Raw genomic sequence first — 25,456 nt, forward strand, 5'->3', positions numbered from 1 at the left:
CACCTTGTATCTACGGTTATAATTCGTACTTGATCGCGATTCCGAATCGACGTGTTCCGCGATTATCGCATCGTAATAATAATAATTCGTGTTAATTAGCGATTTCGTTCCGTCGAATTAAATCAGATCGGGATTGGTTGCCGCAAAATAATAAGTTTGCCAACTCCGCTCTACCTAGTCTCTTTAATAATACTGCGGCGCAAACTCAACAATATGTCGTAACGACAACGCTGCTCTTTATGGACAATCGACTTTGCCCTGCAATGTCGCAATTGTGACCGCGTTTTATAAATCACCGGGATATTTATTAGACTAAAACCTCGAAGTATACTCAAATTTTAGAGATTTTTAAATTTTTATACCTTTCAGAAAGTTTCCAAATATTTCAGAAATTATCATTTCAGATTAACAGTGACATTAAAAGTTCGTTGACTGGTATGATTTCAATCTCCATTTCCAATTTTATAATTAGAAGATGGATAATGTAGATTTAGGTAAGCCGCCGAGTCGAGCGAAACGAAGCAAAGCGTAATGTAGCAAATCCAGATTGGGGAGCACCAAAGAGAGAATAAGAGACGCGGAGAAGATAGATGCTAACGACCAGAGCGACGCTAGCTATCGAGAGAAATGCTGGACCAAACGATGGTCCTCTCTCTCTCTCTCTTTCTTCCTATCTCTCTGTTTCTCAAATACGGCACACGTGCATCGTTGCGCACGTGCATAGTTGTCCCGCGTAACCGGTGGCACGGCAGGTTACGACTTTGTGGCTCGTGGTCGATGGCGCTTACGTAAATTCCCACTGTGTTTCGCATTTCTGGGAGCTACCGTCGTTATTTCGCTTCGGTGAGCCACACCGCGCCGCTGTGGTTAATTTCTTAACCCCATGGGGTCGAGCATCCTTCGAGTTCCGCGCGAAATCGAGTTTCATCGCGCCGTAATTAATGGCGATACGTACGAGAGAACGGGAAGTATAAAATTCGAGAAAATAACTTTGAAATATATTTCGCGACTTAAAGAGTAGACGTTAAAAAAATATGGGGCAATGAATTTAGATCATCTAGTAAAATACTAATTAGCTCGTAAAATATTTTTAAATAAATAACTTGTATCGAGTCTTTCTTCTAAAGTACACAAAAGTATTATTTAGAGATAAAATGTACGCACGCGATATTATCGAAAGTTATATCCATTTTTTCTTTTTCATAAAAATCATTCAGATCTTATCGATCTGAAGCAGCTGTCATTATTTATGTGGATCTTACGCGTACAAATATGTGGGTGATTAATGCGTCGGAACATTGCTGAGGTTGCTATTTATCATATTCCAGTATTTGCAAATGTTTTCACAGTAAACACAATAAATCTTTACGGCAGACACCTTTTACTATTGCAATAAAACTCTCACAACGATAATATCGCATCGATATTATGATCTTTATTATTACTACTTCTCTGTGTAAATCCCATCGACTCGAGTGACGCGGGACTACTTACGCGAGCGGTTTGTAATTACACGCACGCGTTTGTGCGCGCGGACATATATCGGGAGCGTGTTCACTTCGAACCAAATTCATTACCGGCCTCCCACGCCGCATCGAGAGAGTGCTAGTGTTAATTGCAAAGTTTCCGGATGCCGTGAGATATGGGAACCACGCGCCGCCGCAGGCATTCGCGCCATCCGTAGAATGCAGATTTGCGCCGGTGCATTCTTCGGGGAAGGGAGGCGATTATTCCTACGTGCATCGAAGGCGTACAGCCTTTGCCACTTTGATTCTCGCCTCGGCCGTTTCTTCCTCTCCGCTATGCAACGCGCTTACGAGCACTCGCGTTAATTCAACGGTAGTTGGTAATCGACCAATTCGTAAGAATCATTGGATAATATATTTGATTCGTTGCTTAAGTACTGTTATATTCGATGCGACTTTACTTCCTGTCACAGCTTGCATACAACTAATCGTAAAAGTAAGAATGAAAGTATCAACTTTCAATGCCTTTCTTTAAAATCGTTCAAGTACATTTGATAGCAAAATTAAAACATTATCTATTCTACTCTTAAAAAATAGACTTTCAAGAGAGTGTGATTTCGTAAAAAATGATAGAATTTTTCAAAATTCTCATAATAGAATTTTTCAAAAAGCATTTTACAGCTTGAAATCTCTAATTTTTAGATCGACACTTCAGTTCAATGATTTGCTGATTTTTTTACGAAGCTACTCGGATACAAATAAAGATAAGTTAAATTTCAAAATTTTTTACAAAATTTTTGCAAAATTCTATAAAACGAATTAAAAATTGCACACGAATATTATTTACAGCTTTCGAAAGTATGAATCTTTACTTTGAATTTGTGTATTTTTGGTAGACAAAATGTAGATGATGCTTTTGAGTGTGTAGGTACATAAAAGTTGCGCTTACGGCCGACATTCTCTAAGCGATGGTATTATTCCGATTCGCGAATTTCTGACTTGCGGGACGCAACTGAAGGCCACCCCAAAGCTGTCGTCGGTTTTACGACATCATCTCGCTAACGCGTTCCTTACGCGCCTGCTTTACGCTTTACGACGATGAAGACGACGGTCGGCAAATAAATCAACGCGACCGGAATTCTGAGCGCGGCGTTAAAGCGTTAAAGAGTTCCGGAAGACACCGGATTCCTTCGGCAGTCCCATAAATATTATGTCTTCGTGAATTCATTCCTACCGGTCTGACCCCAATTTTCGGTCTTGCTCTTCAACCGATTTCGACAAATTATCGTCTGCGTTCCAGCATCGATAGCTAACCCTCGACCGTGTCGTAAGAAGGTACATAAAACGCGACGCTGTCGCATCCATTTATCTCTACAACCGGAGGATATCGGCATTTCTAACAGGATAATTTGCAGCAGGCATTATCAGGTCGATATTATCTAGAAAGGTCTATAAATATTAGGGAGCTTTTGCAGTATATCATGCTGAATTATGACGCGTTTACAGGAGACCCTTACGATCGCAAGATATTGCATTTCGATAGGATAATAACTCCGGCAAACAGAAATTACTCTCCGGTTAGTAAAGATGCAAAGGTCCATGAATGTTGAATGCCCTCGTATTTCTGTGATTTGCGTACGATAAATGTTATAGATCTCACTTGTACGTTGCAACGTTTAATACGCGAATTCATCAAAACGCCGGGGGGAGAGGAGAGTCAAAAGATTTCTATTTCACGCAAGAATTTTAATGGAGTCATCGCGAATCCGATTGAATCCTCTTTAGCCGTGTCGTCTCCGGGACACCGAGTGGATGGATAGAAGTCGGGCATTCACGAAATAGAAAGGCCTGTGTTGTAAGCCTTCGCGTAAGCTACGTTTACGTTGGGCGGGGGTGATCCAATAATACGGCAGCTTTGGGTATAAATAAAGCCTGCGAGCCCGGAGATCGCGAGAGAAGTTGTCTTGTCGTCTCCTCTTCTCCGTCGTCCTCTCCTCGGCACGCTCTTTCCCGTGCAAACGCTTATCTCTTCCGTCCACGGCTCCGCGGTCTTCGATCTTCTAGTTCGACTCTGTCTCACGCTTTACCGCGCGCGATCTTTTCTTCCTCTTCCTTCTTCGTCGCGTCTTCCCCGGTGGACAGGCCGAAACGTGACAATTTTTCTTTTCTCTTCTCTCTTTTTTCTTCGAAATAGAAACCAAAGGAGCCCCCCCTCCCTCGCCCCTGCCCCTCCACGCCTACGTGATTTTCGTGAGATGAGCAGCGTAAACATTTCGAACTCCATGGAATATTCCATTCCCCAAATAACTGGCCACTCTATCACCGCGCTCGCGGAACCCTCGATGGGAGCATTGTCGTTCTATACGCCAACTATTTCGATCTTCCATTATTTTCTCGTAGACGAAGAGAATTTTTCTGAAAAACCGTGACTTGGAGGATATTTGATTTACGCGATATACGTCCAACGGGAAAAGAAGAAAATACAAATCCGTTGTCCTTTTAATTAAAATCGTGCGCGTATGGAGTGATTCTCAATTTCTCAAAGTGTGCTCTAACTGTAATACCATTCGTGAAATCGGCATTGAGCATATTTTATTAAATTTCGTTTAATTTCTGCCAAGCGGTATGCCCGATGGTCGGCCTTCCTATTAGAATATTAATTGAAATTCGCCGACGAATTTATCGGCGGCCGATTGAATTTTTCAAGTGGCGCATTTCCCGCCATTGTTTCCCGACGAGCACAGCTGGGCGGAGAATGCATGACTGTGTACTTGCGTCAAAGTACGGGGAAGGCACAACCGTGAATATCGCCCGAAGAATGCCCGATGGCGTCCGTTTGACGTTCGTCGTATTTTATATTCCGCTCATTACGGCATATTTATATTTAATTGACATTCCCGCGCGCTATTTCCTATTCGCATACGAGCGTTACGGATATAGACTTACGCATAGACTTACAAAAGACCACATTAAAGACACCATAACGCGTTTATATGATGAATTCGATCCTGTAATAACGTACCTATAAATGATAATCGAAGAATAATTAGAAAGAAGTATCTTTTCGAAAACAAATAAAATTACATAACAAAGTATTAAAATTAATGATGTTAAAAGAATTTAAATTTAATGAAGTAATGATGAGGAATAGAAAAAAAAGCAAGAAAAGTTGAGGTGGTATAAGAATCTTTCGTGATAAGATAATCACAATAACGAAAAAATAATTAAATAAATTTTCTTCGGGGATAAATAAAATTATACAGCAGTTTTGTATTAAAGAATACAAAAACTATGATGTTAAATATGAAAAGAATGAAAATTTAATTGCATAAAGAAGAGTAATGATAAAGGATGATTAGGAAAAACGATACGTAATATTGTGCAATATCGTTAGCAAATGTTTCGTATCCAATTATATTTGTCCACTGCACACAACAAACATTATCACAGTTAATTAATTACTAGTTATTATCGAAAAGCCATTTTAGCGGAAATATACGACGAGCAAATTGAACTATGCATAGAGGGAAATTATCCTATCCTTGATAAATTACGAGCGCTCCGCGCTTCGCGTATCTTCACGGTCGAGGGGGAGGAGAGACGCGTGTAATATGCTTATAATTACCTCGCTAGTTAATTCGCTTAATAGGATAATCAGCGCGCGAGATGCGATTTATTTCGTTTTCACGTCGGAGGCAGCGAAGCAGCAGCGCCTACGTACCTCCAGCTGTTCCAGCCGCGCGGCCATGGATCGCATCGCGGAGCGCGGTAGCCGGGAGGGACGCCGTTTAATGCGCCGATCGTGCGATACGCATACAAACGCACGCGCGCGCACGTAGTTAAAAGTGACTTATAGAGCTCGCGCGCGTCCGCTCCGTGTATATTAGCGCTCTATGTAAGCTTAACACGGCTTCGGGCACGCTCCGCCTACCGGCTACGCCTTCTAATCGACGTGCGCACTTGTTTCTTTCGTAATGTCCCCCCTCGAGGAGCGATAATGACGCGTGGATTTACATTTTTCCCCTGTGTTTATGACGAGATCCCCGCGCGTCGTGCGCGGATGCAACGCACCTTGAGTTTGCTGCGCACTTTGATTTATCCCTGATATCGCCGATTACAGCAAACGGCATTATCTTTGTTGGTGATCGATATTGAACGCAGTATCGTGCAAATCTATCATTTCCTAAAAAAAAAAATAGAATCTTTCGATTTTTCTCTGCGACTGGAATGTGACTGGTATTAGATCATTTGTAGCAAACGTGAGAATTGTTTTTATGTAGTTTAGAGTTACGGAAGTGTTTAAAATAAAACAATTATTTCCTCGCGCAGGTATTAAGATTTATCGCATTTATTACATGCATATTACGGATTAATGCGTCGTGAATTTCGAATTGCATGGTAATAAACAATTGTCTCAAATTACTTGAAATTAGATACTAAATTATTTAAATATTGAGTATGTAAATAGAAATATTAAATACCATTATTTAAATATATTCAAATAATTTTCACACGTTTTCTTCGAAATCTGCTACATGTGCGTCTATATTACATCGAGAAACTAGTATACTATTAACTGGACTACATTTTTCAACTTGATTAAATTTTTTCAGTTCAACTATTTAGACACTTGATTTAAAATGCATAAAATACTTGAACTTTAATTTAAGCATTCATATATTTAATTTAAACACGTAAATGTTTGAACTGAAAAAAATCAATCCAGTTGAAAAAATTATTCAACTTTTTTTCCTCAGTGATATGTATCTCGTGCGTTTATTTAGATGGTCCGAATATTTCAGAAATATCCTAAAGCGTGACGGATTTAATTCGCTTTGAAGTATGGTCTCTCAGATCTCAGGTGGTTACACGAGTTTCCGGCTTATCCTCGTACTCCGCGTTTAACACGGGTACGCGCGGGCCCCCGGATCGAGCGATCATCGCGTGCGATGGGCGTGGAAAGAATTCCGGAGTCAGCCCGCTGGAGACGATCGGTCCATCCGACATCTCGCCGTATCTGCACCATTTACCATGTCGCTCGCTCCGAAAGAAAGAGAGAGGGACACACCGAGTCGACCGTCTGGCGCTCGTAAATTCTGCCCGAAATTCTTAAATATCACGATTCCCTCTCTATTTCTCGCCTCCCCGTCCCTCTCCTCCTTCGAAGAGGAAACCAGTATTTTTAATCGCGCGCCAGCGCCGTTTCTTCCCGCGCTCCACCTCCCACGACCCACGCACAGAACGTTGCACCACACGCTCGCAGCACGATAGCACGGGCCACGTAAGTCGTCGCGGGAGGATCCAGGATGAGAGACGCGCGTGTGTGGCACGCGCGCACGCGCGCGCGCGTTGTCCCTGCTAAAAACGGGGTTAACAACACCGAAATCTATTTATTTACCGGGATAAATCACCGGGAGCTTTACGACGGAGCGTATATTACGCAAATCGGGGCGTTATATCAATCGACGAGAAGTACGCATCCCCTTTTCCTCTTTCGCGTTTCTCGCTCCTCCCGCTCGCGATCTCTTTCCGCGACTTTTTTACTTTTTTTTCTTTTCTCCTCTTCCGCCGTTTCCTCGACGACCGGCCGCATTTCTCGACCGTCGATGCTCTCGCCTCTTCTCTCTTTGCAAAACGGATGCTGCGTCGAAAGCTTGTGTCATATTTGACAGGAAAAAAAGTTACGCTACCTCAGCGGATGATAAGCTATTATTTCGCTTCTTTCTTTGCGAAAAGCATTTGTTTTAGAAAGCAATGCAAGTTCACTTTGGACATTTCTTAATAAAATCAGAGCGTTGAGTCTCTTTAAATAAATTAAATATCCAATATGTTCCTCGCACATTGAAATATTTTCAGCACCGAATGCGCCTCTATTTTTCGTCTCTTTTCGGGTTTTCAAATTTTTTTACTTCTCTTCCTTGATATCGTGTTTTCTTTTTGGTCTTCTTGGAGGACGACGACGCACGAGGTGCCGAATGGACGTCTGGCACGTTGCATCGTAGTTTCGAGCTTGTAAAACTTCGCCATTACCCCTGATATTTCACACATGACGGTTCGCATTTTTATCGCATATCTAACGCTCATACACGCGAAACATGTCCACAGTAGATATTTTTGAAGAGTTGTAAATGATATAAGAGATGCAATCAAATGCTATTTATTAATGAGCTTAACGATGATTTTTAATCGTAATTTTTCAATACAATAATTTCTTCATTGGCACAAATAATCGAGAGTTTCGAACAATATTACTGCTTGAATGTTGCAAAAATTAGCTTTGCGGTTCCAACTGCGCACGTAGACAAATACTGCCAAAAAAAAAAAAAACGATTACACAATTTATTTTTTTTCTTTTGGTAAGTAACGATTATCTTTAACAAAAAATATTTTCTTAATAAAATAAAATTCTCATAAAATATATTCATCACAAATTAAAAAAAAGAAAATTTTCAAAGAACACTTTCAAAGAATATTATAAAAAAGACAAACGGAAAAGAAAGCTAATTTTTGTTTTAGCCTAATTTTCTTGATTGAAGTAATAAATTAAATTTTAGAATATATTTTAAATTGAATGCTTATGACAAATTTATAATAGATCTGCGAATATATGAACTTATAAAATATTTGAAATAAATAATGTTTACTTATAATTCAAGTACACATCTTTCTGTGTATACACGAAACTTTAAATAAATATTACTTTCTTCGAGTAAATAATGAGTTTTATTTTAAGATTATTGTCAAGAAAATATTCTTTATAAAAATAATTAATTGTTACTTAAAAAAAATGGAGTAATCACTTTTCTTAGCACGAAAATCATATTTTACGTGCGCATCGATTTAGATTTAGGATGCTGGATCGGCTGGAGGAGGAGTTCAGAAATCATCGAGAGAAATCGTTCGATATCTCTGTTACGATAATTATAGCGACGTGTGGGCCGACTAACAACGTCTATACTACTGACAACGAGACGGACGTCAGTCATCGGCATTGTTTCAAGCGTTCGTTTGTCGCGTTTCGACTATCGCGCTGGTAAATCAATCGTTTTTGCGTGATAAACACCTGCCATCGAGAGACGCGGCGAAAGTCGGCCCCTGAGGCATATTAATTAGCAATTGCAAGAAACGAATATCGCCGGCGAGCGCTACTTTGTATCACATCGCGAACGCACTCACGGTGTATATAACGTTTTTGTCTCACGCGATTTCGCAAAGGATTATTACAGGAACAGGCGCGCGATGCCGACTGATCGGAAAGAGAGAGAGAGAGAGAGAGTCAATCGCGCGCAATCGTCATTATCCCTTAAAAGGTAGGATAACCGTAAATAGGTGTTACATTTCAAAATGCGCGAAAATTGCGAATATTAGAGATAAAGGGACGTAATAAGGAAAAAAAATGTCCAGCTTCGAAAGCAATCCGTGATCGCGTCAACTTTTTCCTTTCCCAAATGTGTTGTTCGTGATAGATTCGCGGCGTTACAAATATGCTGTCGCAATGCAATAGTGAGTCTCCCCTCGAAGTGAATGGATTGCGTCGTAGAATTTCGTAAAGTGAGCGACGTTCGAGAGTTGTGGTCGCGTGTCACGAGTCTGAGACGCCGCCTTCGCCGATCATCATCATCATAGCCCGAGCCTCTCGTCGGGCGAAGTCGCGGAAAGCGCGGGTCGTCAAGAAAGCGATATGCACGCATCGCGAGTGCGCGCGCCCACCCACGTGTCCGTCCGCGCGCGTTTAGTTTCACGTTCGCTGGCGTGCTGGATGCTGCGCCCCTCCAGGTGAAACTGTTTCCTGTGTCGCAAGCCGCATCTCTCATTCCTGAAGGGTCCGTTGCCACTCTCTCTCTCTTTCCTCTCTCGGCTTCCCCTCCCCGCGGCCCCGTCGCGTTCGCGTGCGCCGTCTTCTTTCTCTTGCGGCGTAGTAATATATCTGGCCCGCGTGGGCGGCCCACGTGGGCTTGACAGCTAAGCCCACGGGAAACTGGTTACACCCACAACTACGTTCCGACTTTATGCCGCGAAGAGAAGAGGCACACGCCAGGTAGGTATACACACTTTGTTCGAGCACGCCGGCTGGCTGGCATTTTGGTAAGACGGCAGCGACACGTCTGTTTCCGATAACCGTGTCTTTTTAACCGAGTTATTGGTGAACTCCAATTTTCCGGCACGTAAAAATATACGAGAACGAGAGGAAAAGATAGGAAGTACCGCTTCTAATATTTTCTTTATCAATACCCGGCATTTTATACATTTTTCAATAATTGTGTTCAAATTTGATCAAGTCTATTTTTATCACTTTCGTTTATAATGATCGAGGAAATTGGTAGAAGAAGAATGGCTCTACTGACATCTCTAAAAATTCAGTTGATACAAATCTGAAAAGATTATTGCGCCGAATCATCTAAATAATTATTATGTAAAATGGTTCAAGTATGATAAACACAAAGTTTTGATATTTCAGCAATTAGCTTAAGTATCCTACATAATTATTTTGCTAATTTAACAAAATTATTTTCAGATCTGTATCTAATCAAATTGTTACTTTAGCACATATAAATTGACAAAAATAACAGAAACGTACAAATTTTACTTTGCTTTAAGAATTCATTTGTTAAAAGGAATGATTATTCTTCAATGAATAAATTCGAATAGTGGTAATTGGATCTCTACATCACATATATCATGTTTATGCTGTAATTTCTGTAAAGAACAGTTTTGCTAAAGTGTTTAAAATTTTAACTGAATAGAGATCTGAATATAATTTTGTTAGACCAAAATAATTATATAGACCGCTCAAACTGATTGCTATAATGTTAAAATTATTTCAGTGTTGCTCATATTTAAGTGTATCATAATTATTTTGACAGTCCAGCCAAATCATTTTTATAGATCTGTATTTAACTAAATTTTTAATGAAGTCGCTCTTTCCGTGCAACAAATTTTTAATGAGCACTCTCTGCATTGAAAACAATTTATATATCAAAAAAATAAAATATTTACACCAACATGTTCAACTAAATATAGAGTTGGTTCAATTGATTCTTTATTAAAAAATTTCAATATGCTGTTGACATGAATAAACTATCATTTTCTGTACAACTAAATAATTGTTGAATCAATCCAAGTTTAGTTGAACATATCGCACTAAATGTTTCAGTTTTTCAATAAATTTTTCTTTCGAGTGTGTTGATTCGTGTTAAAGACACATTAACGAGGCTCGAACAACGCATTCGTGCCATTTCTCACGAAAAAGTGGCAGCTTTTCAGTGAGAAGAGAGAAGGCGAGAGAGAGAGAGAGAGAGAAAGAAAGAGAGAGAAAGAAAGAGAGAGAGAGAAAGAAAGGCCTCGTTTCCGCGGAAAGCGAGCAAGCTCATCTAGCGTGTCTAATAAACACGAGCGCCTCTTCCGTCTTAACGTTGCGTTTTTCTCCGCGCGCGAGCGTGCGTGCATGCGTGAGCGCGAGCTCGTACTTACGCACAACACACGCTTCGCGGACAATTAATTTATCTCTCGGGGCGGTCTGAGATCGCGCTCGCTCAGGCTCACCCGCAGACGTACGAACAGGACGGATGGACGGACGGACGGACGGACGCGAACCGTTCCAGAAATGGAGTTGGTTTCGCCGGTTGAGATACGATCGTATACGTACGTACGTTCGTAGCGCACATATCGTACGGCGACCGTACGTGGAGAAAAACGCCATAACTTCGCGTCGTATATGGCGGCAATGCACAGGTGCATGCCACCGTGCGTGCACCCCGCACTCCCTCCCGCGTCGTCGTTGCCACCCTGTCCTCGTCCCTTCGTCCCTCGATCGGACGTGCGTGCAGAATGCCAATTGTTTCTCCGCCTCTCTGCAGGTCTCACTCGCGCTCGCGATATCAGAACACGCTTGTTGCCTCCGATTCGCGCCGTCCTCTCTTCGTCTCTCTTACTCCACCTCTTTCTCCTCCTCGCATCTCCGCGATGATCCCCGTCGCTTTCCCCTCGTTCCGCTCCCTCTCGCTCGCTGAAAACTCGATTGCGATACTCGGATCATAAGTATCGTATATACCCTCCTATCCCCCTACGATTCCCATTTCTCTCTCTCTCTCTCTCTGTCTTTTGTAGGGAGACCCGGTTGCGATATCCTCGAGAGTTCGTACGTACGAGATACTTCTTCTGCGACTCTGCATTATCTGGCTTCTTATTTCAGCCGCTTCGCCAAAGACGAGCGGCACAAGCGGATGTGATAAAAAATAATTAGTATATACATCGGCGGCGCGTTTCTAGAAATAGACCGGTCGCATAATCGCGCGCCCGATTCCGAGACCACTTTGGAAACCTGCAATTGACTTGAGCGTATAATGCCGCCGTGGGGTCCATGCGCGAAGGAAGTTAACGCGATCGCGGTCCCTTGCTTCATCTCAGAGAACCATTTCTCAAAGACGGCGCCTCCTCCTGAGAGATCTAGCGAGCCGCGAGAGAAAGAGAGAGGAGCAAAATTCAATTCTGTCAGACCCACATGACACATGGACTGCCGTCTGTTTATCACGTCAACGTGACGGACCTTTAGAGTAGACCATATCGCATTGTCATCAAAATCTCACGAATATTGAATTGGACTATGTTCATCTAACGTCTCCTTATTCGTAGTCAAGAAGATTTCCAAACACCTTTTGTATCTCTTTTTATTCGCGACTCCCCTCCCGACTTTCCTAGACGGATTTCGACTACCGGATGAAACTTGGTGCTACTTGGGGGGGACACGCCTCATCGAGCAACGAGGTGTAATGCGAGAGCCACCGAAAGACACGTTCGCTCGCTCGTTCGCTCGCGGTGAGAGTTGATTTTATGAATGAACACGAGCGAAGGGCGAGCGTGGGCTCGCCCACGCGCTTTATCATAATCGAGACCTCCCCGGCCTAGTCGCGCCTGCCATAACTGCCCAGGCGTAGAGCAAGGTTGCTCGTGAAATCGAACGCGTTCGCTCGCCCATTTGACTACGATTACGCGGTTGCGTGCGCGTCGCGGATGAATGAAACCGCGCGGCCGTCCGTTCCTTCATTCATGCGCGCGCCCGCGCGCGATTTCGTAAGCGCCCTTTCACGCCTTCGAGGGATCCTTCCTTGGCGCGAATGCCGCGGAAAGGTTTCACTCGCGATCGTGACCGACCGATTCGACGATTTGTGCGAGTATAATTCAGTTGCCTAATAACTTTTCAACGCAACATTCAATTGACACGTAAACTTTTGTAAAATATACGCAGAAAATAATGTCGGAAAACGTGCATCAGAAAACGGATGTGAAATAAATTGATTCCGTTAACTCGCCTTGTAAAAGTAGAATTTATTTCTCTAAGGAGGAAAATAATTATAACTGCAAGAGATATATCGACTTTTCAACGTTCGCGCGGTTCTATCCGCCGAGAGATTCCCTCGTACTGACAGATCGAACAAGACGGACAGTTATTACCCCGAGGCGCAAGAGGTACCTCCCTTCGTACCTTCGCTTCCCTCCTCCGTCAGTCCGTCAGTCAGTCTGTCACCTTAACACGAATACGCCACGGGGATGAATAATCCATGGGGCCCGGAGAGTGCGCGCCAAGAGAAAGAGAAAGAAAGAAAAGAGAGAGAGAGACAATGTACGCGTCCCACACGGGAATTTCAGGTGTTTCGACTAACGAGCGATTTGCATGAAACAACGAGGACGTACGCGCGCGACGGTGAGGAGAGGGGGAGCGGGAGAGGAAGACGAACCAGTTTCGAAGTCGCGCCGGTACACATTCGTAACTACGTAACGCGTGTATAAGTAGTCGACGTAAGCGTCCTGTCGTCTCCTCTTCCCAATTTCCCCTTTGGAAACGGGGCGAGAGAAAAAAGGACCGTAGCGAACGCGATTAAACGAGATAATAATAATAATGATAATGACAGTCGCGCTGCGCTCCGGACAGGACCTAATTAATTCTTCCGACCGTTAATACGCTTTACATCTTTGCATAATAACACAGCGCTCCGCGCGCTTCTTGCGCGGATTGTTAATGTAAAACGGTAGAAGATTTTTTCGCCGCGTAAAAATATAGCTGAACGTCGCGTCGACGGATGTTGACACTTGTGGATTCCTCGAATGCCGCCCGGCGATCCTGCGATATTTTTGCCGAGAATATTTCACGGAACGCGTTCATCGCGCGCAATTATACCGCGAGCGGTGACAGGTGAATGCACGATTCAATGCGGAAAGTAATAACCAAAGATCGAAGGGAGGAGGGAGAGGAGAAAGGGGTCACCTCAACACACACACACACACACGCACACGCACACACACACACACACACACACTCTTCCCCTTCGTTACATAAATTGCGCGAAACGTTCTGTCACGCGTTTCATTCCCTCTCCCTGGCTACGGCACTGCCCGCCTTTATGCAACGCACGCTATGAATTATTGCGCAAGGGGAAAAAAATAATTAACCGCCTCAATAACGGCTCTTAAAATTCCGCGCGGAACGAGCGCGAATTGCCGTCGAGTTTGTTGTCGATGGTTAACGGGTCAGGCGGATAACGAGGGCCGTTTTTAAAGCGGCCGACGGAATAACGTCCGGCTCCGCTTTTATTTCCCACCCCGCGGGTCACCCTCGTGAGTCCCAATTATTATACGCGCGTGGAGCTGGAGAAAGAGAAGATGAAAGCCTCCAGAGAGATATCACTTCGCGGGGCGAAATCCCTGCGCTAAATGCTCGCGACATGATGCGGCATTAAGATAAAAATCGTGTCGTTCATTACCTTTATCTCGTTTGATGCGTCTGCAAATGGCGCACATACGTCGGCCGCAGTGCTGCCTCTCGGGCTTCTGCTCGGTGTCCAGGGTAACCATGGTGCTCGTATACGTGATGCACGCACAATAAATTATATTTCCGTCTTATCATACGCGGCAGGACATATATTCCTGCGGTTAACACCTCACGCTCTGCCCGTGCGAGTCATTCTGTGGGACATCCTCGTCCCACATTTCTTTTTCGCGAGATACACTTCTCCGGAAGAAACGAGACGATGACGCGCGCATAAAGACGCGCTGACACCTTTCTTTTAGGGTCGCGTGTTTATTACGAAATGTTTGGGGTTTGGTCAACGAACGTTGATTGGCTTAGTTGATGAGTAACGTGATTATTCTAGGTCCATCCCTCGGAACGATGAACGATGCTCCTGCATTTATCGGTTCCTGCAAGTCGATTCGTGTCGGTTGAGTGTCGAACGTGACGAAATGAAGATCTCGTTCACGATCGCCACTCCGAGCATCGCGAGGCATTTGACAAATCACGTAATCTACAAATTTCTAAATACAATTTTCATAACGAAGAAGAAACGTTTCCTAATTAGCCAATGCCTCGTAATACTCGTCAACTTTTCTCTGGATCGATATTTCCTGTCGATCTAGCTTCTGTAAAATCGCACGCCGCACTCTGGAATCTACTGCGGCATACTGAGATTTGCGCAGCAATTCAGTTAGCCCTCGATTAATCCCGTGTATTTTTAAACAATCGTCCCTCGTGACGTAACGCTTTCACCCACGTTCCCGTGTCTCAATTGCTTCTTGCACCGCGCGGTCCAAATTTCACGCGCGTTTTCTCCCCGACGAGAGGCTCGGATGTACAATGCTCTCGAGAACTGATTTCACGTTTGATCCGTTGATCATCGCGCTTAATGCGTCAGCGGTTACACGTGCCTGCACACGCGAGCCTCGCGGACCGCAAGGTTGACGTGGCACAACATATATTTTTTTTTTTTTTATCAGCTAGATCGCTTTATTAGCATATCGCTTCGATATTGCGATTCGGGGAAACAAATTATGATAATGTGGCCGTGTCCCCATGACATTAAACGTTTTAACGGACAGGTCTCGACTCGCGCGATTGATATCGTCACGCTAAATGAACGGACACACCACGCGTTTGTTAGCTCCTCAGATCACTTGTTATGCAGGCGTTATATCCGTCTTTTATAATTTATATGAATCATAACTGAGAGATCTGCATCCTCGCACGCGATGACACGACGCGCGAATAAGTTGATTAAAAAAAAAACCGTCGACACGCGTGCCGAGTAATCGTCATTATTCCAGCACTCAATTGACAAACGCCGATTAATTCTTTGCATACATTTTAATTAGATGATTTTTCAAGATTAACTAATTTCAAAACAAGATTTATGTCTCGTTCTAATTGGATTTAAATTTATGTGTTCTAAGCAAACCTTCAGTTTACATATATTATCTGGTGTTACACGTTTACTTCTTCGAGATAGAGTTATCGATTAGCAATCCTTTACCTTTTACTTTAATCAGATGATTTATAAGACTGTATTGATTTCAAAAGGAGATTTATCTCGTCCTGGCTGAATTCCACTGATTCATATTTTCTAAAGTTCCCTCAGTTTACATACGTATTATTCGTTACCTATTATCCGATCAACGAGCAACCATTTACATTTATTTTATTTTAATTAGATAATTTTGTAAAATTGCGCAAATTTTTAAATGAGATTTGTCTCGTCCTAACGGAATTCAAGTCCGCATTTTCTAAGCTACAAGTTCCCATAGTTTACATGTATTATATCGTTTGCCCTCTTCAATTAAGCGTATTTCTCCTCGGGTACAGGAGGATTAATGGCGTGGCAAATATTCAATTCATCGTCGAACTTTTCATCCCGTTTGTCATTTTACTGCGCCTTAGGCGGACCTCGTCGCACCTCGAGGAGTCACGAGTGGTCACGGCTAATTAAGCTTGATTCAATTTAATTAAACCTCTCGATAACCCCCCAACCGCTCCTCATCCAGGGTAGACCCTACCTCCCCCCCCCCCTCGGGGTAATTAGCGCGAAGAATCGTGGGCAGTCGTACGGCCTAATCGTATCGAATTAATAGAATCGAGGCGACGAGGCCGGGCCGCGGACTCGTTCTCGCGTTCTCTCCTTGCTCGACGCGTGGGCGAGGATTCATTCCGCCGTCGTAAATTACGGTAAAATTACCGGCAACGTGAAAAGAGCCGAGCGACGGACCGGGCGGCGGGCGGGCGCCGCGTAACTTTCGAAAACGTGAGAGGCCGACGTTCGCCGCACGGCTCCTCTCATTGAGAAAAATCGGGAGAGGTGAAAGCGAGACAAAAAATATTTCACCGTCGGTGAATAAGTTTTTGAATATTCCTGCCCGGCCGCGCGTCCGTCGCCCGTTCATTGCCGGTTTTAAACACGTTGCGTCGGTATACGCGCGCCAATACGATAAGTGAAATCTCCGCCGTGAAGGCCCAGCCGTTTATATCGGCGATCGATCGGCAAACTGCGGAATTGTATCGTGTAATCCACGGTAAATACTGAACTTTCGATGTAATTCCCCCCGAGGCAGCAAATTGATATCGGGCCGCGGCGAGGAATTATTAAGCGATTAACACGCGGTATTGATGCGCGAGGTGAAATTTAATTTGCCACTGCAGATGCGCGCGACGGCCGTCGCGTCGCTGTTTTAACAACTAGCGTAACGGAGGAGGTCATCGGGGGAAGACCGGAGGTGGTGTGGAGGAGCCGCAGTGAAAGTTGACAAAACCAAGTCAGGATTCTCCGGCGGACTGGTCCGCGACGGCACCCACGCATCGGCATTTAATTAACGCCGAAATTATTAAAGACGGCTCCGCACTGTCCACACACTAAATAACCGCCCACGCGTGTATTCCTCTGTACAACGTTACACCCATACTATGCGATCATTATGTAAAATTCTTCTTAATTACGGTACCAGCAATTAATTCGGACGACCGCCTTAAAAAAGAAAAAGGAGATTTAATATTCGGGGGAAAGGTCATCCGTACGCGGAACCGATGTAATATTTTCGTGAAAAAAATGTTCAATTGTAATTGAAAATATTGCTCGATGTCCAAAGAAGATTGGAACCGATAATATTTTTCATCGATTCGTTTCAAAATACAGAACAGTCGTTTTCGCAATATCGCGGGCGAAGAATTTCCTCGCGCGTCTCTCGCGTCCCCAGCTGCCAGAATCACGACAATGTCGTCGAATTAACTCGTTCTATGGCAGAATTATGTCATTATAATCAAGTTTATCGGGCTATCTCTACTTTAGCCAAGTACCCGCCATGCAATTAGCGTAATTACTATCATAATGCGCTCGCTGCCGCCGGCCGTTCGTTAATGTTACACTCCCGCTGGTCGGTCCACAAAATTATTTCATCTCCATTTTCAACCTACTTATTGCGCTCATGGTTATTAAAGGACGGACGGTAGGCGCGCGCGCGCGAGGAAGAAGAGGAGAACGATGGGGGCGGAAGAAGCGATGCGCGCGATCAGGCTCGATCGAGCATTGATTAATTCGCGAAGCTTTTCTGCCATTTATAACGCCTCCCCTAATTAACCGTGGCCAGGTTAATAGCGCAATTTGTTACTTTAATGACGTATCAAGTTACGAAATTAACGTGGCAGATCTAGATGAGGAGCGTACCTTGCCGCCGCGGCGAACCTCGTTTAACCCCGCGCGCTCTATTATTTTTCATTTTTGCACCGTCGCCGGATATTTAGCTGGATATCTAGCAAGGGAAAAACGAACAGCGAGACAGGTATACCGTTTCTTAAAATTTCTTAGTTTCAGAGTAATGGGAAAAGCTCTTATCATTTGTAAAATAAGGTGAAAGATGAGTGCGATTAATGAACAAAATAATTCCAGCGTTATAACATTCGAGTAAAATAAATAAAAATAAAGCACTGAAAATTGTAGTAAAGTTAACGATAAAAAGATACAAGTGTAAAGTATGACTCTCATAAAATTTGCCAACTTTCCAACAGTTATCGCCAATTTAAATTAAAAAGAAAAAAATGGCACAATTCAAATAAGCGAAAATGAATAAGATCTAAAGATTGCAAGGAATATTTTCAAGAAATCTGCCAGCCTTTCAAACGACTTATTGCCAATCTAAATTAAAAAGATACGTCAGATCGAATGAGTATACAGATAATAGTATTAAATCGTCAATATCTTTAGTGTTATTCACGCGCATTAATTTCAACGGCAAGACGAAGGCGGCTCTCAAGCGACGTGACAGTCACCGGGCGCTAATTTACGGGACGTTTTTATTGTATGACGACTCTCGAGCGCTTTCCGATAAACAAGCGGCCATTGGTATGTTGGTTACGGCCCCATGAAGAGGGTTGCGAAAGAGAAATCAGGGAACGGACCCCCTGCGCTGGAGAGAGAAATAGTCGGGGGCCCCTCCCACGAGGCGGCGGCCTCGACACGCATTTCCAAAGAGTCTTTTCGTCGTCACGGACCCATCAGCCCCCGGAGTACCGTCGATTCTTATCTCGTCGCGCCGATCTTCATGATCTTTCACTATACGGCCCCTCACGTATGAATTTATTCGCGCGAAGCGAGAGAAGCGGCGCGAGCCCGGCCAAAGCCGAATCACGATTTGTGATATTTAACTGTTGACGTTGACATCGGACTTTATATTGATACCGTGCAACCATGGCCGTAATAACTTTTTACGACGGGACGTTAATTGGCGATTAATGCGTTCGAGGATTTTCCGATTAAACGACGTAATGCTTCGAATTAATTACGAGACATTGCGCCGCTACGGGAATTAGCTCGATTTGTCTCTCGCGACATCTCCGTCTCTTGTACTTTTTTTTTTTGTTTTTAAACGAGCGATCATAAAGTTTGCGCAATACAGCCCGGACTTCTCTTAAGGTCGAAATACGACTGTGGGAAGATCTGTTTCTTTTGACAAATAAAATAGAAATACACACAGAAAAATGTCATTCTTTTGCTAAGACAAGCGATTACTCAATTTTTCATTTTCTTCTTTTAAGTAAAGGTTATTTTTGCAAAAAATATTTTCTCAATCTTAAAATACATTTGTCATTTACTTGTAATATTTACTTAAAATAAACTTCTGTGTATACAAAAAAATATATTTGAATTCAGTTAAATTACTTACACATAAATATTACTTCAACATTCATAAGTTCCTATATTCGAAAATTTATCATAAGTCCAACATAAACAGCAAATTTATTTAAAATATATTTTGAATCCTAAAATTTATTACTTGAACCAAGAATATTAAGTTAAAACAAAAATTTTATTTGCTTATTATTCTAACTTTTTTTCTATACGATTTTATATTAGTCTCTTTTTCAGTATGCAAAATAAATTTTTATAAAACTTGTGATGAGTATATTTTAACACAATTATCAAGAAAAAATTCTTTGTTAAAGACAATAATTACTCGCAAGAAGAAAAAAAATAAATTGAGTAAATGCTTTTCTTAGAAATAGATATTTTTCTGAGTGTAGCACAGAAATGTGACTAAAATAAGATCTTAATAGAGGAAAGTCACATTTTACAAAGATATCGACTGTGCATCAATTAAAAGTAATTATAGTGCAGTAATTAAAAGAAATTATATACTAGAAATGTGCGAATCAAAATTCTTTGATGTTGAATAAGATAGAATTGTTGAAACATAACTTTTAACGAACACAATTACTATTAGATTAAATTTTAGATTAAATTTTAATATATAGGTAACAAAAGAGATTTTTATTTAAAAATATAACATAGATAATGAAGTTATTTTAAATACGATTTTATAATATGTCAATATACTAATTTGTGTTAAAATCTCTTAGATTCGTAATTTTCGAATCTAATTCATTGAATTCATAGAGATTCAAATAAAATTGGATTCAATTCCATTTGCACGGGAATAATTCGCAAATCTCTACTACGCATGCTAATATTTTTCTCAAGGCTTTTCATAAAGAGTACCAAGTATTTTTACAAACGTGTAAAAATCTCTATTAACTTTTAATAGAAAACTACTATAATTGTCCATACAATTAAACCAATCTATTAATGAATTAATTACTTAATGTAAACTCATATTAACTCTTCTGATTCCTAACGGCCCAGCATCTAAAGCGAATAATCATTATTGAAAAGAGGAAGTTCATCTAAACGATCGGTAATCATTAAGCAAGACGTACGGTGTTAAATAACGCGGATTCAAATACTTATCGTCAGTTTATCTCTTACTGCTTTACAGTCTGCTGACTAATGACGACCCGAGGAATGTCGTCAAAACGTCTGACATGGACGCACGAGTAATTAAATTCACTTGAGTTACGTTACAAGTGACGTTAGTGGTGAAGTTCGACTAACATTAGCGAGCTCCTAACGTTCTCATAAATATCCCGTAACGATCTAATCAACATCCGATGCGGCAAACGATGAAATAAAACGGCGACGCGAGCCTCCGGTCAATTTCATTCAGAGAACATTGAGGAAATAATAACGAAGATAATGTTTAATAATGTATGGAGTTTTACGCAACTTTTATGCAACGTACCAAAGAATCCAAGATCCTCCAACCTATGGTTCGTTCACCCGACGAAGAAATATTTTCATCTTAATGGCGCGTTACGTTCGCGTCGCTTTCCCCGATACACACCCGCTTTCGCGAATGACTGACAATCCCGAATACGACGACTGGCAACGATCATATCGCGGCTATTAATTTTCCGAATGGAGAACAGGACGGTCATGGAGACTATTGAATCTGTCCATTATTCGAACGAGACCGTTAATACGCCCTGGCGCAAGATCGAAAGACGGGCCACTCGTTGAAGGGTCGGAGCATATCGCGGTACGAAGGAAGGTACGAGTGACCAAATCGAACGCAATCGGCGGTGCGATCTCGCGACGGAGAAACGCACACCGGGATCGTCATGAGCCGTCGCGAACGAGCTCCGGCCTGCCTGTCGGACGTGTTTGCGAAACGAGGTAGATCGAATCCGAGGGATCGCGATTCAATTAATATCCGACGCCGTGGCCCGGCGCTTGATTTAATTATCAGATTCGACCGGTGCCGATAGGAATCGCTTCATTAAGTGCGCGCCATGTTTTCAGTCAGAATGCGACGCCCGGGAAGAGGGAAAGAGAAACAGCATTGAAAACGTCGCGCTTCGACGTGAACACCATGTAATTATCGCGGTCCATTAGTCCATCCTTGGTTCGCGGAGACGCAAATCCGGGGTTCAGGCGCCTGCATCGCGGCTCCCCTACGCCCGATTTTATCTGGTCCATGTTGACCGCCAAGGTGGTAAGAGTTTACGCTTCGTGTCTCTTTAACGAGCCTCAAACGCGGGTACGGAGGGCTAAGCTTTAACATGCGCTTTTTATTGTTGACACCTTTTTGGCGTAAAGTCCAGCGGGTCAACGCCGTAAAAAAAAAAAGTTTACCGGGCTTTAAATACGACTCGGCGTTCTAGGTTCCTCCCCCCCTCCCGCTCTTCCATTACGCGCCGCTAGGTGATAATAATTTATCACGATTAAAATCGAATTTCCCCACGGGCGATCCTTCCACCTTCCGATTCTAGGAACGCCAACGAACGACCCGCCCCGTCACTGCTCGGATACAATTAGCGCACCTGGCGTGTCCGACATCCGACGGCACGTTGCCACCGCTGTCATCTCCACAAAGACCAAAGCCGTCACGATCTTGGCAAGTCTATAATTCTCAATGGGCTAGAGACGCTCGCGCGGTGAGGCGCGACGCCACGCTCGATTTGCATCTTGCGATCTGGCAGGTGCCAGTTTTTTTTTTCATTCATAACAAGAATGTAAAGCGTGACCATAGTCAACAGAAATATCTTCTTCGCCGCTAGTGACATAGCGAGTCGATATGTCAATTATTCACGGGACGTGGACAACAACAGCGACGAATAATTCTGCCTATCTCTCAGTTTTCAGGAAGACGTATACAAAATTAGTATCGATCTACGTTACGTCAAAGGATGATCTTATTAATCGAATATACCGACGACGTTACGTCGTTGGCACAATCCGGAATGCCGCGGTAGATCTCAATGCCTCTCGCATTGACGATCGTCTATCTTCATCGAGTCTTACTCGAATGGGACATTTAACGCGTTAACGTACGAGTGCGCGACGAGTGCGCGTTTACAGAGGCCGACGACGATCGATCTCGTGCCGATCGGTTTCGTAGAATGGAGCAGAATGCACACCATTCATTTTCATCCGTGAAGGCCAGTCGGAGCGTCGGTCGTCCTAACGAGAGAGTGCGGTCTCCGCTGCACCACCGTCCTCGTGACAACGTCGCCGGTACAACACGCTGACACACTACACCGATTGCACATCCCACAACGACGACGCACTGTACATCGGCACAGCCGACTCACACTACCGCTCGTTCCCATCTCGGCATGATGCCGAGGAGTAAACGCGACAGAATGTTACACTTCTCACGACTGGCTCGCGCGATCCTCTCGCGCCAAAGGAGTGTTCACCTGCGTCGGGGTGTCACACAAATATCCCAATGCTCCAACGATTCTTCTCGCGGTTCGACGCGGGCCTCACAACGTAAACACACAACACTGGGGAATTGGCACGTGGCCGCGGGAACGTCAGATGGTAGTAGAGACAACGCGGGGGCGCACGTGAGTGGTCCCAGACCATGACATGTCGCGCGTGGACCGCGAAGAACAGGGGGACGGAAAGGGTGGAAGAGAGAGAAGAGAGTTGTACAGGAAGAGAGTGCGAGGGAAAGAGGGACGGAAAAGGAGAGAGGAGATAGATAGATAGATAGATAGAGAGAGAGAGAGAAAGAATCGGAGAAAGAGAGGGAGGGAGAAAGCACCACACGCGCTTCCTGGGAGAGAGAATGCGATCTGTCGGTTCGGTCTCTCGGTTCGTCTCTGACTGGTGTCGTGTGCGCGGCTCACGAGAGAGCACAGCCCGTGCTGCGCGCTGCGTGCCGTTGCGGCCTGGGGGCCACGTGACACGGTCCCCTGCAGGAGGTAGGACCGCACACTCCGCGAGTAAGAGTGGCCGATCGGCCATGTGTGTTGTGTAGCTCGCGCGGGACTCGCGTGTGGGCCGCATCGCACGGGTGTTGGAAGAGGAAGAGGAAGAGAAAGAGAAAGGGAGGGAAGGGAGCGCAAGAGAACGAGAAAGAGGAGGCAAGGAGAGGAGAGAACCAACGAAGACAATGAGAAGAAAATTAGACGGAGTGAGAGAAAAAGCGCAAAAAGAGGGTGAGGGAGCGAGCAAACGAGCGAGCGAACGAGGGTGGGTGAGCGAGCAAGAGAGAGAGAGAGAGAGAGAGAGAGAGAGAGAGAGAGAGAGAGAGAAAGAGGCCCCGCGAATGCAGTCGGCCTGCCGTCGCAACCCGCGCAAAGGGAGCGTAGCGGCGCATAGGCGGGCCAAGGGGGATCACCGCTGATCGTGGGTCAGAGTGGTGGAGTTGTTTGCGAGAGAGAGGGAACGGGAGAGTGTTGCGAGGAAGGGAGTAGAAGCATCGAGTGGGAGGACTGGGGCCACGGGCCCCGCTACGGGTACCGAATGGAAGTGGGGTCACCTTCCTCGATCTCTCTCTCCCTCTTGTTCCCTCTCGCAAACGTTACTCGGCAAGGCGCAGGAAAATGAGGGGCACAAGACCCGAGATGAGGAGGTAGGGCAGCCTACGACCCCGCCAGGCGCGTGCCCCGAGTCAGCTTGCATGGTCTACCGCGCACGATTGATAACGAGCCGTGGCCGTACCGCGGTGCTTTACAGTCGCCGATTTTTATCCAGGCTATTTGTATGGCAGATAGGCGGATCAATTGTACAGGTTGTTCTTAGCACTTTGAAAGCGGAGTATCGATGATCGAGGCGTTCGAATCGATCATTGCTATTATTAACCGACACAGGCTACTAGGGTTCGCAGTCATCAGAAACTTATACAATATATGTGCATTGTTTGTCACGTTATAATAGATCGTTTTTTATACAACTTAGTGTTTTATACAACTTGGCACCTTGAAATGTTTTCTGTGTATATTTAAATTTCATATTTCAAGCCATCTTTCATTTCGCAACATATTCAATACGTATTATATTACCTATAACGTAATCACAAGATCATTAAGATTCTTATTATTCAATATTGAATATATAAAAAGAGATGGATGTACGACAAGTTACATCATTAAGAAGAAATAATTTGAAAATTTGAATTTTTACTTTCCCTTAAGAAATACTTTCACAAGGGAAAAGATACTATCTACAGATGAAACGTCATGCTGGTGAATAGCGGAAAGCGCGCGATCGCCAACACGCGAAAAAGCCGAGGGAAACGCACGACGCGATGACGTGTGGGCGTTAACAGCGTTAAGTGCAGGAGAGTAACGGTACACGAGATACACACGTAGGTACAACTGCTAGATAAGATACGCTAGATATTAGTGCGACGAGAGAGATGTGTCGCGGCGATTAACGTTGCCGCGCGTGTACGACCAAACCGGACCCCAGCCGGCTGTAAACCGCGATTGACGACGACGCGGCGCGGCGCGGCGCGCGATCCGCTCCGAAATAATTCTTTATAGTTTCGTGCGTGACGCAACTAACCGGGGACGCGGAACTAATGATCCCGCGGAAGTTTTCGTGGAAGAAGCGAATTAAAGGGAAACCGGTCGGGCACGTGCCCTTCGCCCATTCGCACGCGAGATGACTTCGGCGAGATGATCGCTGCGCGGGAAGCTGCGTTACGGGGCTCATGCCTTATTAACACTCTTCGGAATATATAATACATCCACATTCCTCGTAAGAAGATGAAACTTGAAACATGCCTTGCAGATATATAATATTTTTGACAATATATGTTAAAACGTTACACTGAAAAAAAAAGTTTTTAAATTTTAATAAATATTTATTTTATAAAAAAATGATACTCTTAAATTAGTGGTTCTTATGTTAAATAAATATATATTTACATTTAGTAAATATTCCATTAATACTATTCAAATAAATATTTATTGAAATTGACTAATTTTTCCCTCAGTATAAAGTAAATTTTCAAGTAATATTTCAGCTTTAAATACAGAGTGTTTTTTCTTCTCTCCTGAAAAAAGTGATAAAAAGTTTTACTTATTTAAATTTTAAAAAAACAGGGAA

The 25,456-nt window shown here is 43.6% G+C and overlaps 1 protein-coding gene across 4 annotated transcripts in view; it reads right to left on the reverse strand.

The window, feature by feature from the left end:
- The window catches only part of LOC105195902 (myocardin-related transcription factor B), a 209,379-nt gene that overhangs the window by 16,388 nt on the left and 167,535 nt on the right, over positions 1-25,456 (reverse strand). The window contains exons 1-2 of one of the 4 annotated variants that reach the window (XM_039458794.1): positions 22,531-25,198; positions 14,225-14,660 (exon numbers count right to left, since the gene is read on the reverse strand). The exons of 2 other annotated variants lie outside the window; for them this stretch is intronic. In XM_039458794.1, the coding sequence (XP_039314728.1) occupies positions 14,225-14,315 (91 nt within the window). In that variant the 5' untranslated portion in view covers positions 14,316-14,660; positions 22,531-25,198. Of the gene's footprint in view, positions 1-14,224; positions 16,418-22,530; positions 25,199-25,456 lie in introns of those variants that run through there. One more of the 4 variants, XM_039458795.1, reaches the window with a different exon arrangement.

This window comes from Solenopsis invicta, chromosome 16 (genome assembly GCF_016802725.1).
Source record: "Solenopsis invicta isolate M01_SB chromosome 16, UNIL_Sinv_3.0, whole genome shotgun sequence".
NCBI classification, from domain to species: domain Eukaryota; kingdom Metazoa; phylum Arthropoda; class Insecta; order Hymenoptera; family Formicidae; genus Solenopsis; species Solenopsis invicta.